Source organism: Leuciscus leuciscus, assembly GCF_965113295.1.
Source record: "Leuciscus leuciscus genome assembly, chromosome: 19".
Taxonomy (NCBI): Eukaryota; Metazoa; Chordata; class Actinopteri; order Cypriniformes; family Leuciscidae; genus Leuciscus; species Leuciscus leuciscus.
In genome coordinates, this window is record NC_138743.1 from 27,645,143 (window position 1) to 27,669,528 (window position 24,386).

At 38.2% G+C, this 24,386-nt stretch overlaps 2 protein-coding genes across 7 annotated transcripts in view; one reads left to right on the plus strand and one right to left on the minus strand.

The window, feature by feature from the left end:
* lnx1 (ligand of numb-protein X 1) overlaps positions 1-20,024 on the plus strand; it is a 41,785-nt gene extending 21,761 nt beyond the window's left edge. For 4 of the 6 annotated variants that reach the window (XM_082147568.1, XM_082147573.1, XM_082147572.1 and 1 more), the window contains 9 exons: positions 4,092-4,345; positions 5,675-5,830; positions 8,233-8,441; positions 9,437-9,826; positions 12,486-12,620; positions 14,922-15,099; positions 16,240-16,498; positions 18,345-18,503; positions 18,647-20,024. In XM_082147568.1, the coding sequence (XP_082003694.1) occupies positions 4,092-4,345; positions 5,675-5,830; positions 8,233-8,441; positions 9,437-9,826; positions 12,486-12,620; positions 14,922-15,099; positions 16,240-16,498; positions 18,345-18,503; positions 18,647-18,782 (1,876 nt within the window). In that variant the 3' untranslated portion in view covers positions 18,783-20,024. The remainder of the gene's footprint in view (positions 1-4,091; positions 4,346-5,674; positions 5,831-8,232; positions 8,442-9,436; positions 9,827-12,485; positions 12,621-14,921; positions 15,100-16,239; positions 16,499-18,344; positions 18,504-18,646) is intronic. The other 2 variants (XM_082147569.1, XM_082147571.1) reach the window with 1 other exon arrangement.
* A 715-nt stretch (positions 20,025-20,739) lies between these two features.
* Positions 20,740-24,386, minus strand: part of fip1l1a (FIP1 like 1a) — a 30,162-nt gene continuing 26,515 nt past the window's right edge. The window contains exon 15 of the mRNA XM_082147583.1: positions 20,740-21,385. Coding sequence (XP_082003709.1) covers positions 21,238-21,385 — 148 coding nt within the window. The 3' untranslated portion in view covers positions 20,740-21,237. The remainder of the gene's footprint in view (positions 21,386-24,386) is intronic.

The following is a 24,386-nucleotide window of genomic DNA, read 5'->3' on the forward strand; positions in this document are numbered from 1 at the left end:
TATATATATATATATATATATATATATATAATTTGTAGTCAAGAGCATATACTTGAGAAATGTCTGTGTGTGTCTGTGTGATGAATATAAAAATACGAATTTCCACCATGAGAATAAGTTAAAAATCAGTCAGTCCTGCAACACTGAACATATGACTGGTACATGATGTGTTTACACACACACACTAAATGTGTGTGTTTGAGTTCAGATCTTTTTGGGACAGTTTCAGGAATTGAGTCTGATATCTCACTCTGATGGAAATATGTTTGTATGTGTGTCTAAGACTAGTACATCCCAGTCTTAGAGCTGTGTTATTTGGGTAGGTTCAGGATAATCCATTCACTCAAAAGAGGATTGAAGCGTCAATCTGGTTTTGATGACTTAGATTCAGACCATTGTGTGTTTTGATGTAGTCGAAGATTTAGTGTACTGGATTTAGTGCGAGCGTGTGTGTGCGAGCTGTAAGTAGCCAGCAGAATATTCTGGAGATTAATTTCATTATTATTAAGAGAAGAGGACATAATTCTCCCTCTTTTTGTAAGGTCATTATAAGGTCTCACTGGGCTATGGCCTACATCTCCATAATCACTATCAAAAACAGGGAAAACAAATGAAAATAGAAAACAAGATAGAAGATAGAAGATAGGGGTTAGGTTTTAGATAAAAAGAGATTGTCGAGAGCATCTCTCTCTCTCTCTCTCTCAAAAAAGGGTAAGGGTAAGGGTAAGGGTTAGGGTTAGGGTTAGGCTTGTGTGAGGGTTAGGGTTAGTTTGATGTTGTGATATGTGGTTACAATACACTCTATCAATCATGTTTCATGTTATTGACGTCCAAACAGGACACAGGTGCATATTTGATTGTCTTTTTTGTCATATTTGATTGTCACATATTTGAGTGTGTTCCATGAAAAAAAACAAAAAAAACAGCATACATGTTTTGGAATGACATCAGGGTGAGTAAATAATGACAATGATTATAATGATAATTTTTGGATGTACTGTCCCTTTAAGAAAGTAGAAGGTACATATAAACTGCAATAATGTGGGATGGATGACAGCGAAGGGAATGAGAAAAGAAAGTTAGTGATCAGTGTCCAGGGAAGATTCATAGTGAACGACTCATTCGTGAACGAATAAAAGAAGGTTTGGAACATGGGGAGAGCGATGGAAAAGTGCATGAGAGTTGTTAATCTCTCTCTCTCTGTTGCTCTGTGCCCTGCTGCCCGTCCATATGGCTGTGTATATGTGTGTGAGAGGATATAAATGAAAGGGGAAATTGGGTGCAAGGTGACTGACACATGCCATCATTCATATAATGAGATGCTTGGATTAAACAATAACCTCTGCATTGCTGTTATTGTGGCTGCATGCACGTGAGTGTGTCAGGACAAAGACACGGCTTATGACTTCAGACCACAGATTGCTGCTTTATCTCTAGCAGGAAAGCCTGTTTTAATTAACATCTGCCTAAGCCCATTAACGAAGGAACAGACAAGACCATTGTGTTGCATCTTTCTCTTTCTCTCAGTCTCTTGTATATATACACACTGCATAGAGCATTTGTCCTTATTAAAACGGATAGTATAATTTGCTACAGCGTTCAGAGTTCAATGATCATTCAGTGAGAATTTGTCTTGTTCCACTAAAAGACAATGGCAAAATTAAAATTCTATTGCTGATATTTTTTCTTTCTTTCTGTAGAACACAAAAGTAATTTCATAGTGACTATGGGCTGTCAAGCTCCCAAAAGGCAAGCAAACAAACAAACTATAGGGAAAAAAAATATTTCAGCTAATGTCGTGACAATTCTGGGTCTGAGGAATGAGTAAATTTGTTTCAAGGGGTGGTTGATTATGATTTCACTTTTCTAACTTTAGTTAGTGTGTAATGTTGCTGTTTGAGCATAAACAACATCTGCAAAGTTACAACGCTCAAAGTTCAAAGCAAAGGGAGATCTTTTCTTTTAAAGAAATTGCTTTTTAAGGACTACAACAAATGGCTGGTAGGGACTACATGACATTCCTCCCGGGTTAGTGACATCACAAACCCTAAAATTTACATAAACCCCACCCCCGGAACACGATTTATAGATTATCAAGACAGAATATGCTAATCAATGACTAGAAGATAACTACACATAAGCTACATAAATTCATCAACTAACCATTCAGAAATGTTGTCTACATCGTTGTCACTTCTTCTTGAGTCTCTCCATCTTTCTGACTCCGGTTTGAACATAAAAGGCTAAATGTTTTTTTTGAAATGTTCAGTGCATGTGTGTGTGAGGTAAAAGGAAACAAGCTGTTGAAGCTCCACCCTCTGTGCCGGGAGCAGCAGCTCATTTGTATTTAAAGGGACAGACACAAAAACGGTGCATTTTTGCATTTTGTGCATAACTTTAACATGCTATATAAAAATATCTGTGGGGTATTTTGAGCTAAAACTTCACATACACACTCTGGGGACATCAGATATTTATTTTACATCTTGTGAAAAGAGCATTATACCACCCCTTTAACAATTATATGTTAAAAAAAAGCAATGACCCTTCATGAACCCCATGTTTCTTCTCTCTCCTCTTAGAGAAGAGTAAAAATTGACTTTTTAACTATGCAACTCACTTCAGTTTCAGACTGACAGACAAGAATCAAGGGGGGAAGTGAACTAACACTGTCCCAGATCAGTTAACCACTGGTTGGTCTCCATGAAGCCCCTGTGTTATATAATACAAGAAGATGATGTTCCCTCTCAGTTAATCACTCTAATTGCTTTTGATGGCCACAGAAGAGGTCTCAGTTATTATACATTTCTGACCAGTTTCTCTGTCTGTCTATGTACCATTGTGTCTCTGTCTGTCATTCTACCTGTATCGTCCGATAAAATATCAGGGTTAGGTTATGAAAGTGTTAGTGGTAGTCATCACAGAAATCTCCTAAGCTGTAATTTTATCCTGAAACAATGTCAATCAAGCAGTGTGAGGTAATTGTCTTCAGGTTGCCAACAGGATTTGAGGTGTTTCATCAGCACTGTAATGGAACCTGAGTGAAAGCCGCCGTTGTTCTTTTAGGGGTTATTAAGTTTGCACACCTTAGGCATTCCAATCAGTGGTCAGTAGTAAGTGAGATATACGGCCAGTGTCAAGCTCTGTGCCACACGTCCCCTTTCTTTCCTTTATAGCATCCATGTGTGTGTAGACAGGCATGAATAGTGAGACAAAATGCTTGATTTTAAACCAGGTCCCTAAGGCATGGCATCTCTCCTGGTGCGTATGTGTCCACCCATTGATTTATCTCTTCACAGTCGTCCCCTCAGAGAGAGCTCTGCTCCAGTAGCTGCCATAGCGGTGCCATCATTCACAATTGTTTTGAGATGATTTAATTTTCTTGTTATTTTGCAACTTTTGCCCAACTGTTTAGTGTCTGTCTGTCTATCTATAGTCCTACCCGCATTGAAATCTCATTGGTCCAAAATAAAATCTCAAATATCTTCTCACTGGATATGATCACATCGCACTGCAGTTTCAGTGTAAAGCTCAGGGATTCAGGGAACTGAGGAAAACCTATGACCTTGTGGGAGGGTTTTCTCGTGTGTGTCTAATCACGGGCTGATGGTTTATTGGTTTGTCAATGTCTCTGTGTGTGAGCATAGTGACATTAGAGGAATGCTCTCGAGTACAAATACAAGCCGCAGGTCTATTTCTGAATGTGCTCATATGTAATCTACACCGGCATCTGCCTGTGAGCATGTATGAGTACAGTAAGAGATAGCTTTTGCACATGGTTAGTTTTGTAAGGTAAGGAATCTCATTTCAAAGGTGAGGTGTTTTATATTCTAGTCTTTATGTTTGTTTCCCATGCTTCCTGGGGCGAAACGTATTTGTTCGTTGATCTTCTCTGCGACACCAGCATAAACACATCAGCGACACAACTGTACACACACAAAGATCGAGTACAACTCTTGCAACAATGTGATAATTCAGTCTCCTCTACGTGACTTTGCTTTGCTAATTGGCACATAGATGATGACACATTCACAGTATGATAATGCATCTTGCTGACCTAGTTGTCGGTGTGTGTGTTTGTGTTCTCACAGGTGTAAAGGAGCGTCACACTATGGCCTCTCCGCAGAGAGAAAGCGGCGCTCTCAGGAGGGAGACTGCACAGACAGCACCTCAGAACTCACTGTGGCGGCACTGCCCGGGGAGGGATGCCCCTCCTCTGCTATCGCCCTCCTATCAGACGAGCCTGGCCTGGTTAACCCCGCCTATGAGCCCAGCGTGGAAGATAACAGCCAATCCGGGAGCACCACCAGCCTGGCAGCACGCAGCGGTTCCAGGAAGAGTGAGTGTGAGTGCACACAATTGTGTATGTGTGTATTTGTCGAAATTATATATATATGTATATGTATATGTATATATATATATATATATATATATAATTTTTTAATTTAAGAATAAAAGTTGCATTTATTTATTTTTTTTATAATAAAAAAAGTACATTAAAGGATGTCCCCCACAATATGATTATTTGTATTTCTCCCTCATGCTTACTGAAACAGCTAATCTGACTAATGTCAATTGTTCAAAGTTGCCTTATGTGCCATTTATGTAGTTTTAAAAAATGAATTCAAAGTGGATGTCTGAAAAGGCTCAGACTTTTCAGTTTGAGTCTGAAAAGGCTCAACTGAGACATGCAAATTGATATTGCAGTTAAAGAAACAAAGAGGAGGAGATAGAGAACGTTCAAATATGCCTTATGAATACTTTATGAGGCCTGTTCCTGACCTCCACAAAGTAGTTCAGATACGTTTCATTGTCTGACGTCCCCTCGAAATGTGAAGCCTTAAGAATGGGGACAATAAATGCTGCTGCACCAGCATTTCTGGCTTTGGGACTGGAAACAGTGTGACACTGCAGCTGAACAAGCTGTCTGCCTCCAATTTTGTCAATGCCACTGTCAGAACTCTGTCCATCAGGACAGAAAGACTGAAAGAGTTGAGGAATGAGACAGAAAAACATGTATTGCAAGGGTTTTCGACCTTTACAGACTCATCAACCTCTGACCCAGAATGTCAGCCCTACCACTTTTAATCAATCCACACTTATAACAACTTTATTTAATAGGAACATTAACTAACTTTACTATATTTTATTATTCCTAACTGATCATTAGTAAATTCTCAACAGTTTAATATATCTTTTCCACTGATCACCTGGCAGGTCTCTCAGCGTCCTGGGTGAATTAAAAATGTTAAACAGGGCATATGTAACATAATGTAGTTATATTTTTGTTATAATGTGAATCTTTTGTATGTGATCTATAGATTAAGTTAGATAAACAGACCTAGATAAACAGATAAAAAAGTGTCCTGCACTGTTCTGTGCTGATTCAGGTGTGACCTGAAGAAGTTATAACCTTACTGCAGTGTCCACAATACAGCACCAGCAGGTGCTGCTTACTTCAGATGTTCATTGCTTGGCCTGCAGGTGCAATGTATTTTAGTGCTAAAAAAAGAGAAAATTTGATTGGCTACTGTGTGCCGACTCATTTGTGATTGGCTGTAAGTGGACAGAAGGATGTGTGAGGGACATGTCCAGGCATGTCTAGGCAGAGAACTTTCTCTCTCCTTCTTTCTCACTCAGTTCCTTCATATCTCTCTCTCACGTTTATTCACAGATCGCAACTTTGACAGAACGTCGGTGCGTAGTCGCTCTTTTCGGCGTCTGAATCGAGCCTTTAGTGTCCTGAGGAGAACCAAGAGCGGGACAGCAGTAGCCAACGACACCTCAGAGGAGCGTGACAACCTCAGAAACGCCAACATACCACCAGAGGGTAAGTGTATGTGTCTTACAAGTACTGTATTTGGGCATTTGTCAGCTGGTCAGGCCAGGAGTCCAGCTGGTTGACCAGCTAAACACCAGCTTAACCTGGCAAGGAGACCAGCTAGACCAGAAGAAGACCAGCTGGGAGACCAGTTAGACCAAATTAAACCAGTTAAAACCAACAAACCAAGTGGAGAGCAGGCAGATAGGAGAGAAAGCAACAGAGAAAGAGAGTGTGTGTAATGGAGAAAGAAGGGATGGATAAAGATAAGGAGAGATAAATCAAAGATTGTTACCGAAGCTGTAGTTTACAGTCTGTTCAGGCACGGGTTCAGCATGAATCTAATCTTTCACCCAGAACAAATGCAAACACATGAACACATTTACAGTAAGAATATATATTGGCATAGCTAGCTCTATGGCTGCATATGGTTCCTTCAATCAATTAGATTTCATCAATATTTTAGTTAAATTTTATCTCTTCAAGTTGCTATTTTTTGCATTATGAAATTAGCAAATGTAAGCAAGTTTATAAATATGAAAAATGTTTGGTTATAACTGTGTAACTGCTGTTATGAAGCATTATAGCATATTAAAAAAGCTGTTTGTGTCATAACGATAAGCTTAAACACAAAAGAAGATATTTTGAAGAATGTCAGTAACCAGACAGTTGATGGGCCCCATTGACTTCTATAGTACCCATATTCTTCAAAATATCTTCTTTTGTGTTCTGCCGAAGAAAGAAATTCATACATGTTTGGAACAACTTGAGGGTGAGTAAATAATGACATGATGAATTTTCATTTTTGGGTGAACTATCCCTTTAAGAACCTGAAATGGCAAAGAAATGGTCAGCTACAAAAGACAAAATCGAACATGTTCTCATCCTCTAGGAATGAAGTTTCCCATCAATAGCGTTCAATAGCATGATAAAACAATATCAATGGATAATAAAGGGTGTGTGTCAGAAGGTGACAGTCTGGTTTGGGTCCGCTCAGCACCGCAGTAGCATATGGTCCTTTAATAATGCAGATGGAGCCTGAGGAGACTTATCAGAGAAAGACAGAGAGGAAATGAAGCAGTGTGTCGGGACAGAGGGACTGGACAGATGAACGCTGAGTGAGAGGGTTGCTTTCTGAATGAAAACAAAAGTGAAAAAGACTGCTTGAGAGATTGGAAATGTGTGAGGAAAATACTGATGAGTGTGTGTGTGTGTGTTCGTTCGTTATGTAACACACTGGTTGCAGTAGTAATGAGCTTCACTTTCTCTCTCCCTGCAAGCAATCAGAGGAGATGAGAGGAAAATATTGACTTTGAAAGAGAGAAACTGCAGATTGTGGAGAACAGGCGGATACGAGAGAGAGTGTGTGTAATGGAGAAAGAAGGGATGGATAAAGATAAGGAGAGACAAATCACAGAGATTGTTACTGAATCCGACTGTAGTTTACAGTCATTTCAGTTACAGATGCAGTACAAATCTCTCACCCAGAACAAATACAAACGAATGAGCATTTTCTAAATAAATGTACAGTATGTATATATTTTCATAATTGTCTGACTAACTCTAGCTCTATGGCAGCAATATATAAAGTCTTCAGTGTCACATCCTTCAGAAATCATTCTAATATGTTGATTCAAGAAACATTTATTATTATCAATGTTAAACAGTTGTGCTCCTTAATATTTTTGTGGAAACTGTGATTTTTTAGGATTCGTTGATGAATAGAATGTTCAAAAGAACAGCATTTATTTGAAACCTTTGCTATCCTGAATTAAAGTATTAATCTCTTACATTTCTGGAAAAAAAATCTGCTAACACTTTATTTTGATGCTCCCCGGCAGATATTCTACCGACTATATTCTAACACCTAACCCTAACCTAACAGTCTACTAATACTCTAATGAGAGTCAGTTGACATGTAGTTGCAAAGTTACTCATAGTTAGTAGAGTGTCTAATGTGTCAAAATAAAGAGTAACCAAAAATCGTGCTGACCCCAGATCTTTGAATGTACAGTCTAAAAAATACTGGGTTGTTTCAACCCATGTTTGGGTCAAATATGGACAAACCCGAAGGTTGAAACAACCCTGCATTTTAAGAGTGTAGTTTATCTGAATCATGCATATTAGTGGGTAAAATGATAGAAACAAAAGTTAACTTCATCACTTTAATTGTTAGATTTATCTTGAATATAAATCTTATATTCAGAATATAAAGAATATAAAGTCTTGCCCCTCCCCTTTCCTTCCTCCCTTCCTCTGATGGACCACTGTAATGCTTTTTAAGGCTTGAAGTCATGTTTGGCCTTGCTTTGGTCTGGACAGATGCCTTGTTTGTGTAGCACAGAAAGTAATGATCATGTGGGAGTTCACTGATTATAGATACTCATTCTCTCTCATTCTCTCTCTCTCAGTATTTGCATTACCTCAGCTGCATCATCTAATCCCTGATGGTGAGCTCACCAGTATTAAGATCACCAGGGCAGATCCTTGTGAACCTCTGGCTATCAGCATTGTCGGGGGCAATGAGACGCCTCTGGTACGCATTCTCATTCAGGATATCTACCGAGAGGGGGTCATCGCTCGGGATGGAAGACTGCTACCTGGGGATATGATCCTCAAGGTGCGTATGTGTGCTAGATCTAATGTTACGTCATTGTACAGTAGGAGTGAATGGTCCTGGTTTTGATAGCACATGTCGTCATGGGCTTCGCCATCTGTTGTTCAGAAGGGAAGTGTGTGAGGATTCTGCATGTAGCCATGACAGAATCCAATTTTTTTAAATCCATTTTGTTTTAATTTTTAATTGAATTGTTTAATTGAATTTAATTGTGTTAAGTAAAATAAGCAGGGATGTAGTGATTAGACTAACATTTAATTTAACTAAAGTATATAATTATTTAGATTTTATGGCCTATATCAGAAATTCTTTTAGACACTACTAGTGAATTTCACATAAAATTATTAGTTTAAATATAAGCTTTAAGTGAGAGTTAGATACCGGCAAAGGTGTAAATGTAAAAGGTCTATATGTTTAAAAAAAAAAAAAAAAAAAATTGGAAGAAATGAGCATGGGCACAATTAAAAGTCCAGTATCGACTAAAAAGGTCTAAATATCGACATAACTGATATGGTAATACATTGTGCATCCCTAAAAATGAGAAAACTACAGCTTACTGGCAGCTGAAAGCGGAATCAGATTTCTCAAAATATCAAAATCAAATATCAAACTCAAAATAATTTGAAGCATATTTATCCCTTTCTAAACCTTAGAATTGCAGAAAGCCAGAAAGTATTTACTGCTATAATAATTAGTGCACACTCAAAAACATTGAGCTCTGGTGCACGTTACAACATTAGTTCCAATTCGGCTTGCAACATTTCCAGATCCCTTTCACCATCCCCCATTGCCATCATCTCTTGTCTTCTCTCTACTTTTATATTTACATTTGCCATACGCTATCATCCAAAGCGACTTACATTGCAGTAAATTCCTTGCTAATTGAACCCATGACATTAGCGTTGCAAACCAGTGTCGTACTCGAAAGCTTCGAAAATGTAATGCAAAAAAAGACAAAGACAAACAAATCAACAGTTCTCTTGATTTCTTCCCTCCAGGTGAATGGTATAGACATCAGTAACGTGCCTCACTGTTATGCTGTGGCGGCTCTGAAGCAGCCCTGCACACTGCTGCGGCTGACCGTACTTCGTGAGCAGCGCCACCGTTACCGTTCCCACCACCACTCCCCCACGGAGGCCTTCCCCACACACACCCCCACCATCCGGGATGACAGCCTGCATGTGGTCCTTGTTAAGAGGGCTCCAGATGAACAGCTGGGCATCAAGCTGGTGCGCAGGCCTGACGAACACGGCGTCTTCATCTTCCACCTGCTGGAGGGGGGGCTGGCCGCCCGTGACGCGAGGCTGAGGGTCGACGACCGTGTGCTGGCCATCAACGGCCACGACCTGCGATACGGCGCCCCCGAGCATGCCGCGCTGCTTATTCAGGTGAGCAGCATTATGGGAGAGGTCAAAGGTAATGTGGTGAGTATTAAGGTCTGTGTATAACAACAGACAAAACGGTGACAAACGGCACAAATCAATAGTGAATATGCATCAGAACTATTCAAAATCAATGCAATTCGAAGTCAATCTCTAATACAAGTGTGCAAACTGATGAAAACGAAATGCAGGCTGTTCATGATAAAAAGCTAAATATAGCCCATATGACAGTACAGATTTCATTTGCTTTAGCAAAATACAGTCTGTCTGACAATAGCAACTTTTATGGAATAAATCTAAAATTGCAGTGAAATTTCATCACCACAATGCAGGTAAAACACCTTTAAATCACCTTTAAACAGCTGTGCCGGCGGTAATATAGTGAAAGAATCAGTCTTTCTTCATCAACACAGATTGTGAGAAGCTCTTTAGTTTTATTTCCTTTCGTCTATTTCGTCATTTTCACCAACATTTGTTTCCACGACACAAATAATCATGGTTTTTGACTTCCAAATTACAGGCTTACAACTAAACTAATGGAGTAATTGCATCAGCTCCTTCAGAATTATGGGATTGGCTCAAACTCATTGACAAGCAGACATTTTGTCAGAATGTCCTAACCGCAAACCATTAATTTTATGGCTGTGTTTACACATAGCATTAATTTGAAACTTCTCCAGCAATGTAACAAATTAAAGTCATCAAATTTCCAGAGCTAATCTTTTAATCAAAATAATAATAATAATAATAGAAGTAGTAACCCACTTCAGTGCTTGAAAAAAAGAAGAAAAAAAAGACCAAACTGCAAGTACAAATTTTCATGCTTGGTGTAAATAGGCCTTTAGTTTAACAGCAGATAAATTAATTTTTTTCTGCAGCTTCACTTTTGAATTGTTGTCATTCATAAAGCCTAATATAAATTTAAGCACTTTTATTGCTAGGCCCTTTCAGCATTTTAAAGAATAAATGTTTACAAAGCCTTCTAATCCTAACCTGTGGGGTCTAATTCAGTAAATCATTCATAACACGGTGACTTTACCAAGAACTAGACCAAGTCTGAGTCCCAAAAACCAATTGTGATGGTTCCAAATAAAATTGGATGTCCCTTGAGCAGTATTGCAAAGTATATAGAGCTTACATAAGGTTTGTGGCAGTTTATCATCTCGGTGGTTGGAGGTGTGTCATAACGACATGAAGGTGTGTAAGAGAGTTTAGTGAGTGTGTGATCTGATATGTATTTCAGTGTGGTGGTGGGTCTTTCTGAATGTTGTTATTCAGCTCGTTGCTTCCTGTCTGGTTCAGATTGGTCTCGAAGGAACCAAGATGGCCGCTCACAGCAGGAGTTTCTGACATAGATTAACTGCTGGCAGGAAACTGATTAAATTAGTCCAATTAGTGCGATAACAAGCTAGGCCCACTCATTTAAGAGGCAGCGAAAGAGCACTAAACTCCCAAGAACTCCATGGGCTCTCAATGCGAGTGTATGCGCTCGAAAGCAACATCAGCTACAAGGTTGTCAACAGAAAAGGGTTAACGGAGAAGAGAACTCAGATGGAACGAGAGGAATGGATGAAGAGGAAATGATAAATAAATCAGAGAGGGAAAAACTAGAGCCCCGTGCCCTCCTTCAGCTCACACATACACGCAGACTGCAGCATGGATCCCAAATCTCCATATATATTAGTTTTTCTTTAATAAGTACACACTTCTGAGATATAATCACACATGCACACTGAGCTGGAGCTGGAGGGCATTGGCAGTCACAACATCTGGTAATTGTGCTTCCTAGACGTCCGGAGAGTAATGAGACATTACGCACACACTCTCCTTAGGTATGAACGGACTATTTTAAATTTCAAATTCAGTTTTTGAACTGCTCGTTCCTCAGGGAAGTTGTTGTCCTCTGTTTGCTCTCCTGTAGAGTTCGAAAGGTTTCTGCGGTAGACGGCAAATGTTAGGCCAACACCGTTACACCAATGTTAAAGGCCCCATGAAATTTGGTGGCTTTTAGCCCATGTTTGTTATCTTTGAGAACATCTTGCAAGGGATCTCCTTCATACAATATAAAGGGAGCTAAATAATTTCATCTAATAATTTATAAAGTGAAAACTAAATATGTCAAGTTATTTAATTGAATATATATATAGCAAAAGCCTCTAAGTGCCATCTGAAATTTTCTTCTAGAATGATCATTTTTATCAAGCTCGTATATTTAAGTTCAATAATTTCACTTAAATGGCAATGCATATTACCTATTAATTGTCATTTAAGTGAAATTATTTAACTTAAATATACAAGCTTTATAAAAATGATCATTCTAGAAGAAAATTTCAGATGGCACTTAGAGGCTTTTGCATCTGAACTCTTCATATATATATATACATATAATGATTAATCTCATAATTTATGAAATTTTAAATGTTAGTTTTAACATACCAATATTTAAACATATTTAACATTTCATTCTTTTTTAATAAATACTGATAACTCATCTTGCACTACAAAGATTTGTGTCCAATCAAATGCTCTCTAGAATGAAATGTTCCCGTCAAGCTGGTTATCTTGTCCCTAGTTAGCATATGTTTCAACATTTATATAAGCTCATGTATTAACCTAAAAATCACATAAGGCAGGACACTAATGGCACCTGCTACGTGTTCTACAGGCGAGTGAGGACCGCGTCCACTTCATTGTGTCCCGCCAGACTCACATCCCTACTCCGGACATCCTACAGGAGGCGCCATGGAACATGGAAGGGCCACCGCCCTACTCGCCTGTGGATATTGAGCAGTCTTTACTGGTGGGTTTCATGAGCATAGCCGCACACACTATTTATTTCCAGTCCCTCTGCACCACTTTACTAAACATTCTCTTATTGAGGAAAAAGATCTGAAAGCCTATTGCTTCTACATCAAAGAATCGCGCAATCAGCCAGCTCACACACACACACTCCTCTGAGACAGCCGTCTCCAAACCTATTAACAGAAGAAAACCCAGAAGGAAGAAACACAGCCGTGGCAGGGTGGATTTTAGTGTCTTCTAAACGGGATTTTCTGCTGCTCAATATCTGCACTGACAACTTTCCTTGTTCTAATAAAACTCAAATTCATCGTTACTCATTTTTCTCTCCCTTCCTTCCTCTGCTGATAAAAACATCGCAGACCAATCTGTGATGGTTTGCTGGTTTAAGAGTCAATGACAAATAAAGGTGCGGACTGCGGAGTCATTTACCATTATTTGACAAATTTACGTGGGTGAAATCAAGTCATTTTAATAGAAATCCACGCGATCGAGAAATTTGCATGGGGAAGAAGATTTCCCAACGGGTTGAAGCTGCTCATGTGGATTCACCATGTTGAACAGCAGAAAGCTGCTTGGCTTGAAAGTAACTTTTGTGTGAGATGTGCTTCATACATTGTTGCACTGTTGTCAATAAACAAAGGGCACACAAAATGTAACTAATGTGAGCGCACCTTAATAATGTCCAAGGTAAAGAAAAAGGCAACAACAAAAAAAGTAGTTTAAAACATTTTCTTAGAAATGTACACTTTGTATTCATGTTGGTTTAATGAGATTTAAAAATGTTATAAGAAAAGTGTACATTTAATGACTGTAAAAATGTGGTGAAGCCATCAAGTAAAATGCAATATATTTTTTATCCAACTTGAGTTGGCTACATGTGAGTGAACATCTGTACACAACAACAAGTTTTGATTTATTAATTCATAAACAAAGTCTTTGGTCACACCACATGAAAAGGTAATAAAACTGCCAAATCATCTGATATTTTGGTAACACTTTACAATAAGGTTTCATTAGTTAACATTAGTTAATTACTTTGTTAACATGTATTAAGAATGAACAGTTCTTCTACAGCATTTATTAATCTTAGTTAATTTCAACATTTACTAATACATTATGGGAATCAAATGTATCTGTTAACATTAGTTAATGCACTATGAACTAACATTAACTATACATAAAAATTCTGTCATCATTTACTCACCCTCAAGTTGTTTCAAACCTGTATGATTTTTTCTTCAGTTGATGGACCCCATTGACTTCTATAGTATTTTTTTTTTCCCTACTATGGAAGTCAATGGGGTCCATCAACTGTCTGTTCACCAACATTCTTCAAAATAACTTCCTTTGTGTTCAGAAGAAGAAAGAAATTCATACAAGTTTGAAACAACTTGAGGGTGATTAAATGACGACATAATGTTAATTTTTAAGTGAACTATTCCTTTAACTTACATTAACAAAGATTAATAAATACTGTAACAAATGTATTGCTCATTGTTAGTTCATGCATTAACTAATGCTAATAAATGAGACCTTATTGTAAAGTGTTACCGATATTTTAATAGACTTATTAACCTTGACACACGGTAATGACAATCTGCAGGGTTCTTCTCGATGATGTAATTTCCTGTTGTATGTTTTTTTTAAATGACATTGACAAATGCTCAACCCCTATAAAACCAGACCAAACCAAACCCTCTCCTTTATCTCTCCACCACTCTTGTTAATTCTCTTTTACACACTAAGAGAGGTGAAAACATTCTGGCAGCATATAGTCAGAGGCTTTTCACTCCTCCGAATTAGACACGGCCTAACACACACACACACACACACACACACACACACACACACACACACACACACACACACACACACACACACACACACACGCTCTCGCTTTCTCTCTAGCGATAAGCCTGACACACTAACTCCAGATCTGATTTGCTCTAGCCGGAGGCTCAGACTAAATATAAACAGGCCTTTTATTGAACTTTAATAATGCTTTTTATTAAGTTAGAACTTAGCGACTGTGTTTGTTGTTTTTGGAGGGGATCCAAGGCAGAATTTGGCCGCGGTCAGCAATATCACAGCATCCTGCAAGCTCAACATTTATTACAAACACACGCTTCGGGCAGTCATGTGTTCAGACATTATTCTTATGCGTGGCGTCAGGGAAGCATCAATCCGTGCCCAACAACAAGTCATAGATAACCACATGTCATAAACCGAATCATTTGCACTGAAATATTGCACAAAACTTTAGCGAATTAATCTCTCATTTCCCATTCCTCCATTCCAGGATTCGTGCCAAAAGCCTGCGTGTTACGAGAAGTCGGTGACTCTGTTGAAGGAGCCGCATGATTCTCTCGGTATGACGGTTGCCGGTGGGATGAGCAGCAGGGGGTGGGATCTGCCCGTCTACGTCACCAACGTCGACCCCAATGGAGTGGTGGGACAGGAGGGCTCGATCTGCAAAGGTACACCCTCACAAAGTGCTTAACCTATTCAGGAACATCTGACAAAGCCACACACCTCTTTCCAAGGTGCCCCTCTGATCTTTCCTCCTTTTGAATCCAAGTACACACACACAAACAAAGACACACCTGCTACTGCATATGCATGACTGTCATCAGCTCTGTAAATATATGCAAATAACACTAGAAAATGACACACTCCCACACATACACCTGCCTTACTGTCGCTCTATCAGCTCCCGACTGAGCCTATGGAAGGTTTATTTCTGTCACATATGACATGAACGTAGGTGTGTGAAAGTGTGATCATGCACAGGCTGGTGTGTGTGCGCCTCTGTGTGTGTGTGTGTTTAAAGCATCAATTACAGACACATACACACATAATCAAAGTGTTTCGACTTTTTTTTTGCTGTATAAAGGTACGGTAAACCCAGAGTTTGAATTATACAAAAGGTTCTGGGAGGGTCCAATATTTGGAAGAAAATGGGTTTTAGAGTTTTGCGGTAAAATATTGCTAGGTTACTAGTTATCCTTCTCATTCTCATTCAAAATGTGTACAGTAATAACAGTTGTCTTATCGAGCTGATTCTTAATAAAGGTAGAATACAGCACTTCAGCCATTTCAAGCTTTGCAAAGTATTGCATATTTTCCTCTAGTGTTATACTATGCCATAATTATATTGAAAAAATTAAATAGACGTTTTAAAATGAAATGTATTTTTAATTGATAAATCGTATCAATTCAATACACTAACGCTAATATAAAAAAATTATAGTTTTATTCAATTAATCGAAAGTGACAGTAAAGACATATGAGTAAAGAGAGAGAGAATGTTTGTGTTTGTACAGTGCCTCTCTCTCATCTCACCCTCAGAGGTGCATGTCTGATCTAATATTTATATAATTAATATCAAATGTATAAAGACAATATGAAATCAAAAATGACCCAATTTAAACTCTTAGTAATCTTCTCTGATCATATTGGGCACGATCCCTGTATCCACATTATTCTATTAAAATGTGAGGAAAATGAACTTGGCAATAAATCATATCTACTCAACAAAAGTACATCCAACAACACAACTCTGCTGTGCAATAATCATTCTGTTATTAATCTTTATTAATGTCTATCCCGTCTCCTAGGTGACATTCTTCTAAACGTGAATGGGGTTGAGCTGACGGGTGTGACTCGGAGCGAGGCTGTGGCTAACCTGAAGAACACCTCGTCCCCGGTGGTCCTGCGGGTACTAGAAATGAGACCCCCTAATGACAGCTCCCTGGACTGCATGCCGCCCCTGCATTCCCCCTGCGCTCTCTCGCCCTCTTCACCCGGAGACATCAAACTACCCCCGCCTAATGATGACTACGCCCCCCTCTGGGTGTCCTGGCTCCAGCTGCCCAGGTACAATCAACAGAATAGACATAAAGAAACAGACTTAAATTAATTGGAAGTATTTTTGGCTTGTTTTATTCGTATCAAAGTAAATATGTCAAATGCAATACTATTTAAAAAAATTTTTTGAGTCTTTCCCCCACATTCTTCCCTTCTCTGAGCTTTTTATTTTGCCCATATTTAACGAATCTTTAGAAATGAAAAAGAGTCACTTGCCATGATTGAGTGTGAACCTTCTTAACAACTTCTAGAATTATTTCATTTGCATAATTCAGAAAGTTGTGTGTAGAAGAGAGAAAAAAAAGAGCAGGGTTGAGGAAAGCCCTTCTCACCCTCTCTGCTGTAACAGGTTTAGACTCTTGAAAGTGTGACGGCTTTAAATAGACATTTCTCTCCCATTCCCTGAACTTTTCCTTGTAATTATGCGTCTTTCTTTCCTTCACACGGTTCTTTTGCTCTTGTCTGCTCTCCATTTCTACATCTCATTTCACAGAAGTCCACTCTAAATCTGAGCTTTGAACTTTCATGCTGTTAGCTGTCAGACATGGTCGATATCTAGCCTTCGATGTTGTAAATATCCACAACAGTAGCATTTTTCCAAGGACCGCCAGTGTTGGAATACAAATCGAGACATTTGAAACTCACTTATTTCCCCAAGATAAGCTCTATCTGAACCTTTTATTTATTGTAAATGTATCTTTTCACAGCAACGTAATGGCTCCTGAAATGCACCCCTATGCATCTCCCTTAAATGGATAGTTCACCCAAAAATTATAAATCTGTAAAATAAGGTCAATTTGTTAACATAAGTTCATTAGGTTTTAAGTAATAATGAACAATTTATTAATCTAGGCAAATTATAATTTACATATAGCATTCTGGGTAACTTGAGGTCCTTTCCTGTTCCTGTTTCCCTCTCTCTTCTCTCATTGCTTTCTGTGTCTCCTTCACTGTCCTGTCTAATTTATACAACTTGAAATGTTTAAAATGCATAAGGGGTGTAACGATACCCTCATGTCACGATTCGATACATATCACGATACTGAACTCACAATACAATATTATTGCGATACACCAAGACATATGGTAAAAGGTTAACAAAAAATGAACCGTTGATTCAAATGCTAAATTTGATATTACATTGGGGGTGGAAATGAATAGGCTTGGACTTGGTGCTGGTAACCCAATGCACAGGACAATAGTGACACCAGAATAAAAAAAAAAATATTCATGATTCTGAAGCTGAAAATACAGAATTATTTTATACGAATATGCTTGCACTCTGTCACTGACTAGATATATTTAAAATAATGTAGGCCACAAAAATATTCCCCCATTGCATTATTATACATTATATTCAACAATATATATAGTAGTTTAATGTAGTACTGACACTAAAACTCTGTAAAGATGGAATTTTATTCTCACACAGTAATTTTCATTTTAGGTGAACTATACACAATACAGATTGTCAATATACGTGATACATAGTTGCATTTTTTGTATTGCGATATAGACGATATATTGTTACACCCCTAATTAATACTGTATATGCATGCAGAAATGAACATTAACCAAGATTATTAAATGCTGTAAAAGTATAGTTCACAATACCCAATGCTTTAGCTAATGTTAACAAAAACCTTTTAGTAAAGTGTTACCAGAAATTCTATCAGTTTTTACTCACTCATGTTGTTCCAATAGAACATGACAATATAAAAAGAGATGCAATGAAAGTGAACCATTTCCTGTCTGGGTGAGCTATCGCTTTAAGTGTTCTTGCATTATATGCTTTGTCCTTTGTATAACTGCTGAATGACAATAAAATTAACCTTGAATTTCCTGTCCATTCCAGGCATCTATACTGCTGTAAAGACATTGTCCTCCGCAGGAGCACGTCTGGCAGTCTGGGTTTTAGTATTGTGGGTGGACAAGAAGAACTCAACTGTAACCAGTCCTTCTTCATACGCTCTATTGTAGAGGGCACACCGGCATACAACGATGGAAGGATACGGTACGGTCACCTGGAATATGTAGTGTCTGCTTTTGACGGAAACCATGCTTTATGTAGAAAAACTATTATGCCCAGTACAATTTATTAATGCATTCTTGTCATGACTCCAACATTCTGAAACTCTTTTGGTTTTTTCTTATTAGCTGTGGGGACATCCTGCTGGAGGTGAACGCCAAGAGTACCTGGGGAATGACACACACGGCTCTAGTCCGCCTACTCAAGGAGCTGAGGGGTCGGATCACTCTCACCATTGTCTCTTGGCCTGGCAGCCTGCTATAGGACTACTCTGCATGGGGGAGGGGCTTATTACACTGACCCCACACTAGGGGGTGGAGCTTACACTACAGACCTTATTATGACAACAAAAATGGTGGATTTTAGAATCCGAGACTTCCTTAAAAGGTGGGGCTTATGACACGGACTGCCCCTCCAGGAGCAGGAAATGAGACATGGACCTCATCCAGGTAGTAGGAGCTAAGACTCTAAACCTGAAGGCGAAGCCAACCACATAACTCCACCCACTAAGAAGCACGTTCGTCAGACTCCAAAACCAGGAGGCGCTTTCACAATTGCCCTTTTGTCGATCGGCAAGGCATAAATATGACATTTGTGCATGAGAGGAGCATCATGTTGGTTATAGATAGAAGGCGGAGCTCTTAATCAGTACTAAAGGACATGGGAGGGTCTAAAAACAAATTCAGGATGCAATGAGGAGCACGGAGGAGTCGGAAACAGATATATAAACATTTTTGGCACTGTGCTCTATGTAGTCAGATTGTGTCACTCTAATGTTGTTCGTAGAGGACGTTCAAGATGCTGCACATGAGAGGGGTTTCCTTCGGATGCGAGGTGAAAGGGATACTGGGATAAGTAGGGTTTGGGCGGGACACACACATTGCCAATTCCATTAGTTTTACATGTTAGAAAATGCATCGAAGTGGACGCACACTCTTTACTATAAACGTCGATGTCTGAAAAGATGATAACGAAACAGATTCAAGCACTTGTACAATGACTAATATTACTTTTGGTTTATTTCTCTCTGTTTCTACGGCTTTCGGATATCGGCTTCATTTCGTTCGTTCTGACAGTGGTTCGTTCTCTCCATCCACCGGCATGGAGACACATTTGCCAAGTAGTTCTATCTATGTTGGTACGTTTCAGATGCTGTTGCATATGAAAATAAACTATAGTGAGTAATAAAAAAAAAAGAATAGCAACTGAAAAAAGAAAAGCAATGTTAATAGTCTATTTTAAAAATGGATGATAACTTATAATGCTTATAATGACAATGTGAGATTTAGGCGGCCTTGCTGATTTTTTCTGTTTACTTTGGAGGAGAAAGGACAGGAGAGAGTGGTGTGTGAAAGGCTCACTGTGTGAGTGTGTGTATGAGTGTGTGTGTAGGTGTCATTGTGGGGTAAGGTGTGTGTGCTCTGGCATCTCATGCTTTGGCTTGTGCAGTATATTGTATCTGTTGGTACCTTTGGTTCAATGATCAATAAAGTCATTCTACAAGGAGACTTGTGTTACTGGGAGAATTCTTAGTGTGCACTGTATGTGTATGTGTGTGTTCCTATGTCGTGGGGGTTTTATGTTATTTGTCAGTGTCCTTTTTTTGGTCCCCATAAGGAAAAGAGCTTATAAATCATACTAAATTATGTTATTTTGAAAATGTAAAAATGCAGAAAGTTTTCTATGAAGGTTGTGTTTAGGGGAAAGAATATACGGTATGTACTGTATAAAATCATTATGTCTTTGGAAAGTCCCCATAAAACATGAAAACCCAATATGTGTGTATGTACACACTAATGTTCAAAAGTTTGGGGTTGGTAAGATTTTTAAACGTTCTTGAAAAAATTGTGTTATGTTCACGAAGGATGCATTTATTTTAATCAACAATACAGTGAAAACAGTACTACTGTAAAATAGTATTACAATTTAAAATAACTGTTTTCTATTTTAATATATTTGTAAAATGTCGTTCATTCCAGTGATGGCAAAGCTGAATTTTCAGCAGTCTTCAGTGTCACATGATCAGTCAGAGATCATTCTAATGTGCTGATTTGCTGCTCAAGAAACATTTCTTACTATTATCAATGTGTCAGTTGTGCTGCCTAATATTTTTTTGGAAACCGTGATACATTTTTTTCAGGATTCTTTGAAGAATAGAAAGTTCAAAAGAACACCATTTATTTAAAAAGCAAAGACATTTATAATACAAAATATTTCTAAAAAAAAAAAAAAAAATCTTACTGACCCAAAATTTTGAACGATAGTGTAAATGTGAATGTACCGACTGACCTTGACTGAAGGTCAGTACATCTGCTGGCGTTCTCCACGCTAAAATCATGGTTCACACACATTTACGTTTCTTGATCATGTTTATAATGATTTTCTTCAACAAAATTAACATTTGGCACAACAAAAAATACCATTTTGTATCATCAAAACAATAAGAAGTCATTTTAAATAATGAATAAATAAATTTGTAAATTAAAAAATTGTGTACCCTTTGGACCACTTTTTACTTTTTTATAAATTACATTTTCAAGAAATTAAATGTTAAATTGCTAAAACTGTAACATAAATTGTCTTATCAAGTGTTTGGCATATGATTAATCAAAATCTATTCACAGTTGGTCACTCAGGCTTTGACTGGTGACGAAACTAATGATCTTTCACTAAAGACCTCCAATTGGTCAACAAACAGGCTCACCAGCTGGCCAGGGAGTTATTCTGTGGCCTCTGACTGGTTCTCCTGGTCTGCAATGCACTCCTCGCTGGGCTCAAGGCTTCCTCGGTTGTGTCTGGAGCGTTTGTGCCTGTGTCTCCTGTGGCTATCTGCGTCATCACTATCATGACGCCTCCTACTGTTGCTACTAATGAGAGAATGAGAAAGAGAGAGAGAAGGAGGTCACATGATCTATAAATATATAATGGTTATATAAGATGGTTTGCCCCCTCAAATGAATATCACCTCTGTAGGCCTTTGTGTGTGTGTGTGTGTGTGTGTGTGTTATTTTGCATGATGTGGGGCTGTAATGGCAAGTGAACATACTGTACATGTATTTGTTGTGGTGTTTTGTGTGTAGATTTGTACATAAGGCTAATTGTTCGACCCTCCCAGGCTTTTTATGCACCTCAGGGTTAGTATATATGTGTTGCCAGACTAAGTAATTACCTTTTTTAAATTAAGGGACAATATTTGCACCCTGAAATGAATTTCCAGGGTTATTTTTACTTTTATGAGAGCATAAAATAAAATAAAAATAATAATAACATTCAAAAACTGCTTGTCCTATAAAAGGTAGAAGGGATGCTGAAGCTTATCCTAGAATCTCTTAAAGGTAGGGTAGGTAATCATTTTTCTAAAAAAAAAACATTCCAAATTTGTTTAAACTGTCTTTATATACCAATACATAATTAAAATGTAAGTACTCTGAAAAAGAAAATATAAAAATCGAGTGACTGTAGACCTTTTAATCTGCAATAAACACAGCTCATTATTTCCATTCACTCCACCCCCTCCCTTCTGAGCTCCTTCCAAAGCCACGCCCCCAAAACACATGAACGCGCGACGCCAAACGCTCAGGCTGGAACAAGACGCATTTATTACCTGAGACGAGTGGAGAGGAAGGAGCGCAGTACATACCGTGACATCATGTCAGAATCACATGTAATAAAATACCTAACTTTATCACTATGAATATAAACAAATAAGATTTCTTTTAGTACTCACTATCAAGCTAGCATATCGATAATGGTAAAGTTTCATTCGGTAACGAGCTATATTTATAAGGCAAAACTAAAAACAGGTTGCATTGATACACGTTTTTCCATTACCATCAGTTACACTGTGATGAAGATGAATTTCGTGTAAGATTCATAACATATACGGTGTTTTGCATGTAAGAGTTTCCATGATGAAAACATTGTTGACTCTAATGAAGACTAACGTTAACGTACACTCCGAGTCCGGAGAAAAGTACCGCATCGTCGGTTCGAGGACAGGTCCGGGGTTGAGGGCGAAGCAGAGGAGGTCGTTCAAGAGTGCGGGCAGGGTCCGAGGAAGTAGTTTTTGCCTTGTTTGCCTTCGCTGACTGCATATGCAGGTGCTTTGAGCTGAATATTTCCGGGAACGGTGACATGTGATGAGTGCACGCCGGGCAGCGCGCGCAGTGGGGCTCGGGGCGGGCACGAGACATGAAGGCATCTGATTGGTTCTTTACATTCGCACCGAATGGCAGTGATTGGTCAGAGTTTTTACTGTCCTGCAGCTGCTACAGAGGTCTGATTTTTTTCATTCCTTTTTCTAAACACATAATGTATTGACTACTATCAGGATGGAAGGACCATTTCACCCAGTATAAAAAAAAGTGTTTCTGAACAGGATTACCTACCCTACCTTTAAAATGGTATTTATAATAAAAAAATACAGTATATAAAATAACAATGTATCTGAAAAATCACGGCAGTAAGATAAAAATCAAATATAGAAATAGCTCTAAATCAGTGTTATTCAAATGGCGGACCACGGCGTAGTTCCATCCGGACCGCGGGATAGAATTGTGCCATTTTACCGTTTCTACAGATTAAAGTGAGAAGCGCGTCAAAACAATGAGGCCACACCACACGCACTAGTTGTTTATGGTAATGATCTTTCGGAGCTATATCTATAATATTTTTTATCAAGAGCCAAAAATGCTTTATTCAAGCCCTTTCCGCTCCGTGCGCGTTGCTTTCTCCCGATAAAGACGTTAAAGTGCCACATTAATAGATGCAGAGATGTTATTTTAACAACAGTAGCAGGAACACGGTGAGCAGCAAAATAGATACTTTCACTAAAAAAACTGCAGATAACGAGAATGCATCAAATACAATTATTTTTATCTGTCATACAGATGACTCTGACCGTTTAATTAAACCAGGTTTGAGACATGTTGACGTGGCGTCTTTTAGACGTTTTTTTTTTCATACATTTAGCATTATTATTCAGCATATAAAGATCATTTCATAATAAACAATGTTAGAATTTGGAAAATTATTTAGAGATGACAAGGGAAGACAAAAACAAAACAAAAAAACTTTTAAATTACTAAACTTTGTTTCATCCTCATGATGAGAGTTTTAATTGACAAGAGTTTTGACATTGTTTTGGTAATTTATTGATTTGGGCAAAATAAAAAAAAGAATCTATTCTTTTCTTAAGAGGTAAACCCTGCACCCCCAGTATATTTTTCAGTCCCAATGCCGTCTATGTGCCATACACAAAGGGGTCTAAATGTAAAATAAAAAATAGCCTGTTAAAACATCTGATCAAACCTTTTTACATTTATATCCAGTTGGGAGAATTATTTACTTTTTTGGTAACATTTTGGTAAAAATTCGTAGACATAACTAATTTGCCATTTTTGATGACTATTTTGATCGTTTAGGTTTTTTCTTTTCTTTTACAAAGTACTACGGCTGTCTCGATGGAAATGTATAACTATTTCAAAAAAGTATTGTCCAGACCTCCGCTGGGAAGGAAACATAGAGACTGGACCTCTTAGAACTTTTATTGAAAACTCCTGCTCTAAATGATGCACAAAATGTCATTTTACAGAAATGCTCTGTCTGAATACATTTTGAATAAAATTCCTATATCGGATTTTACAGCTTTTTACTGTCTACTGTCACAGCAGATTTTGATCTAATCACTGATTCATGTTGTTGGAAATGACTTCTTAACAATAAGTGTTTTCAGAGCTGATTTAGTTTGTTTTTGCTTGTTTTTCCATGAAAAGCACTTCATGTTAGCTACATATTCAGCAATATTTGACAGCCACAGGTCACTATGGTGTCAGTAGAGGAATAAAACGCATAACCAGATACTGTAGG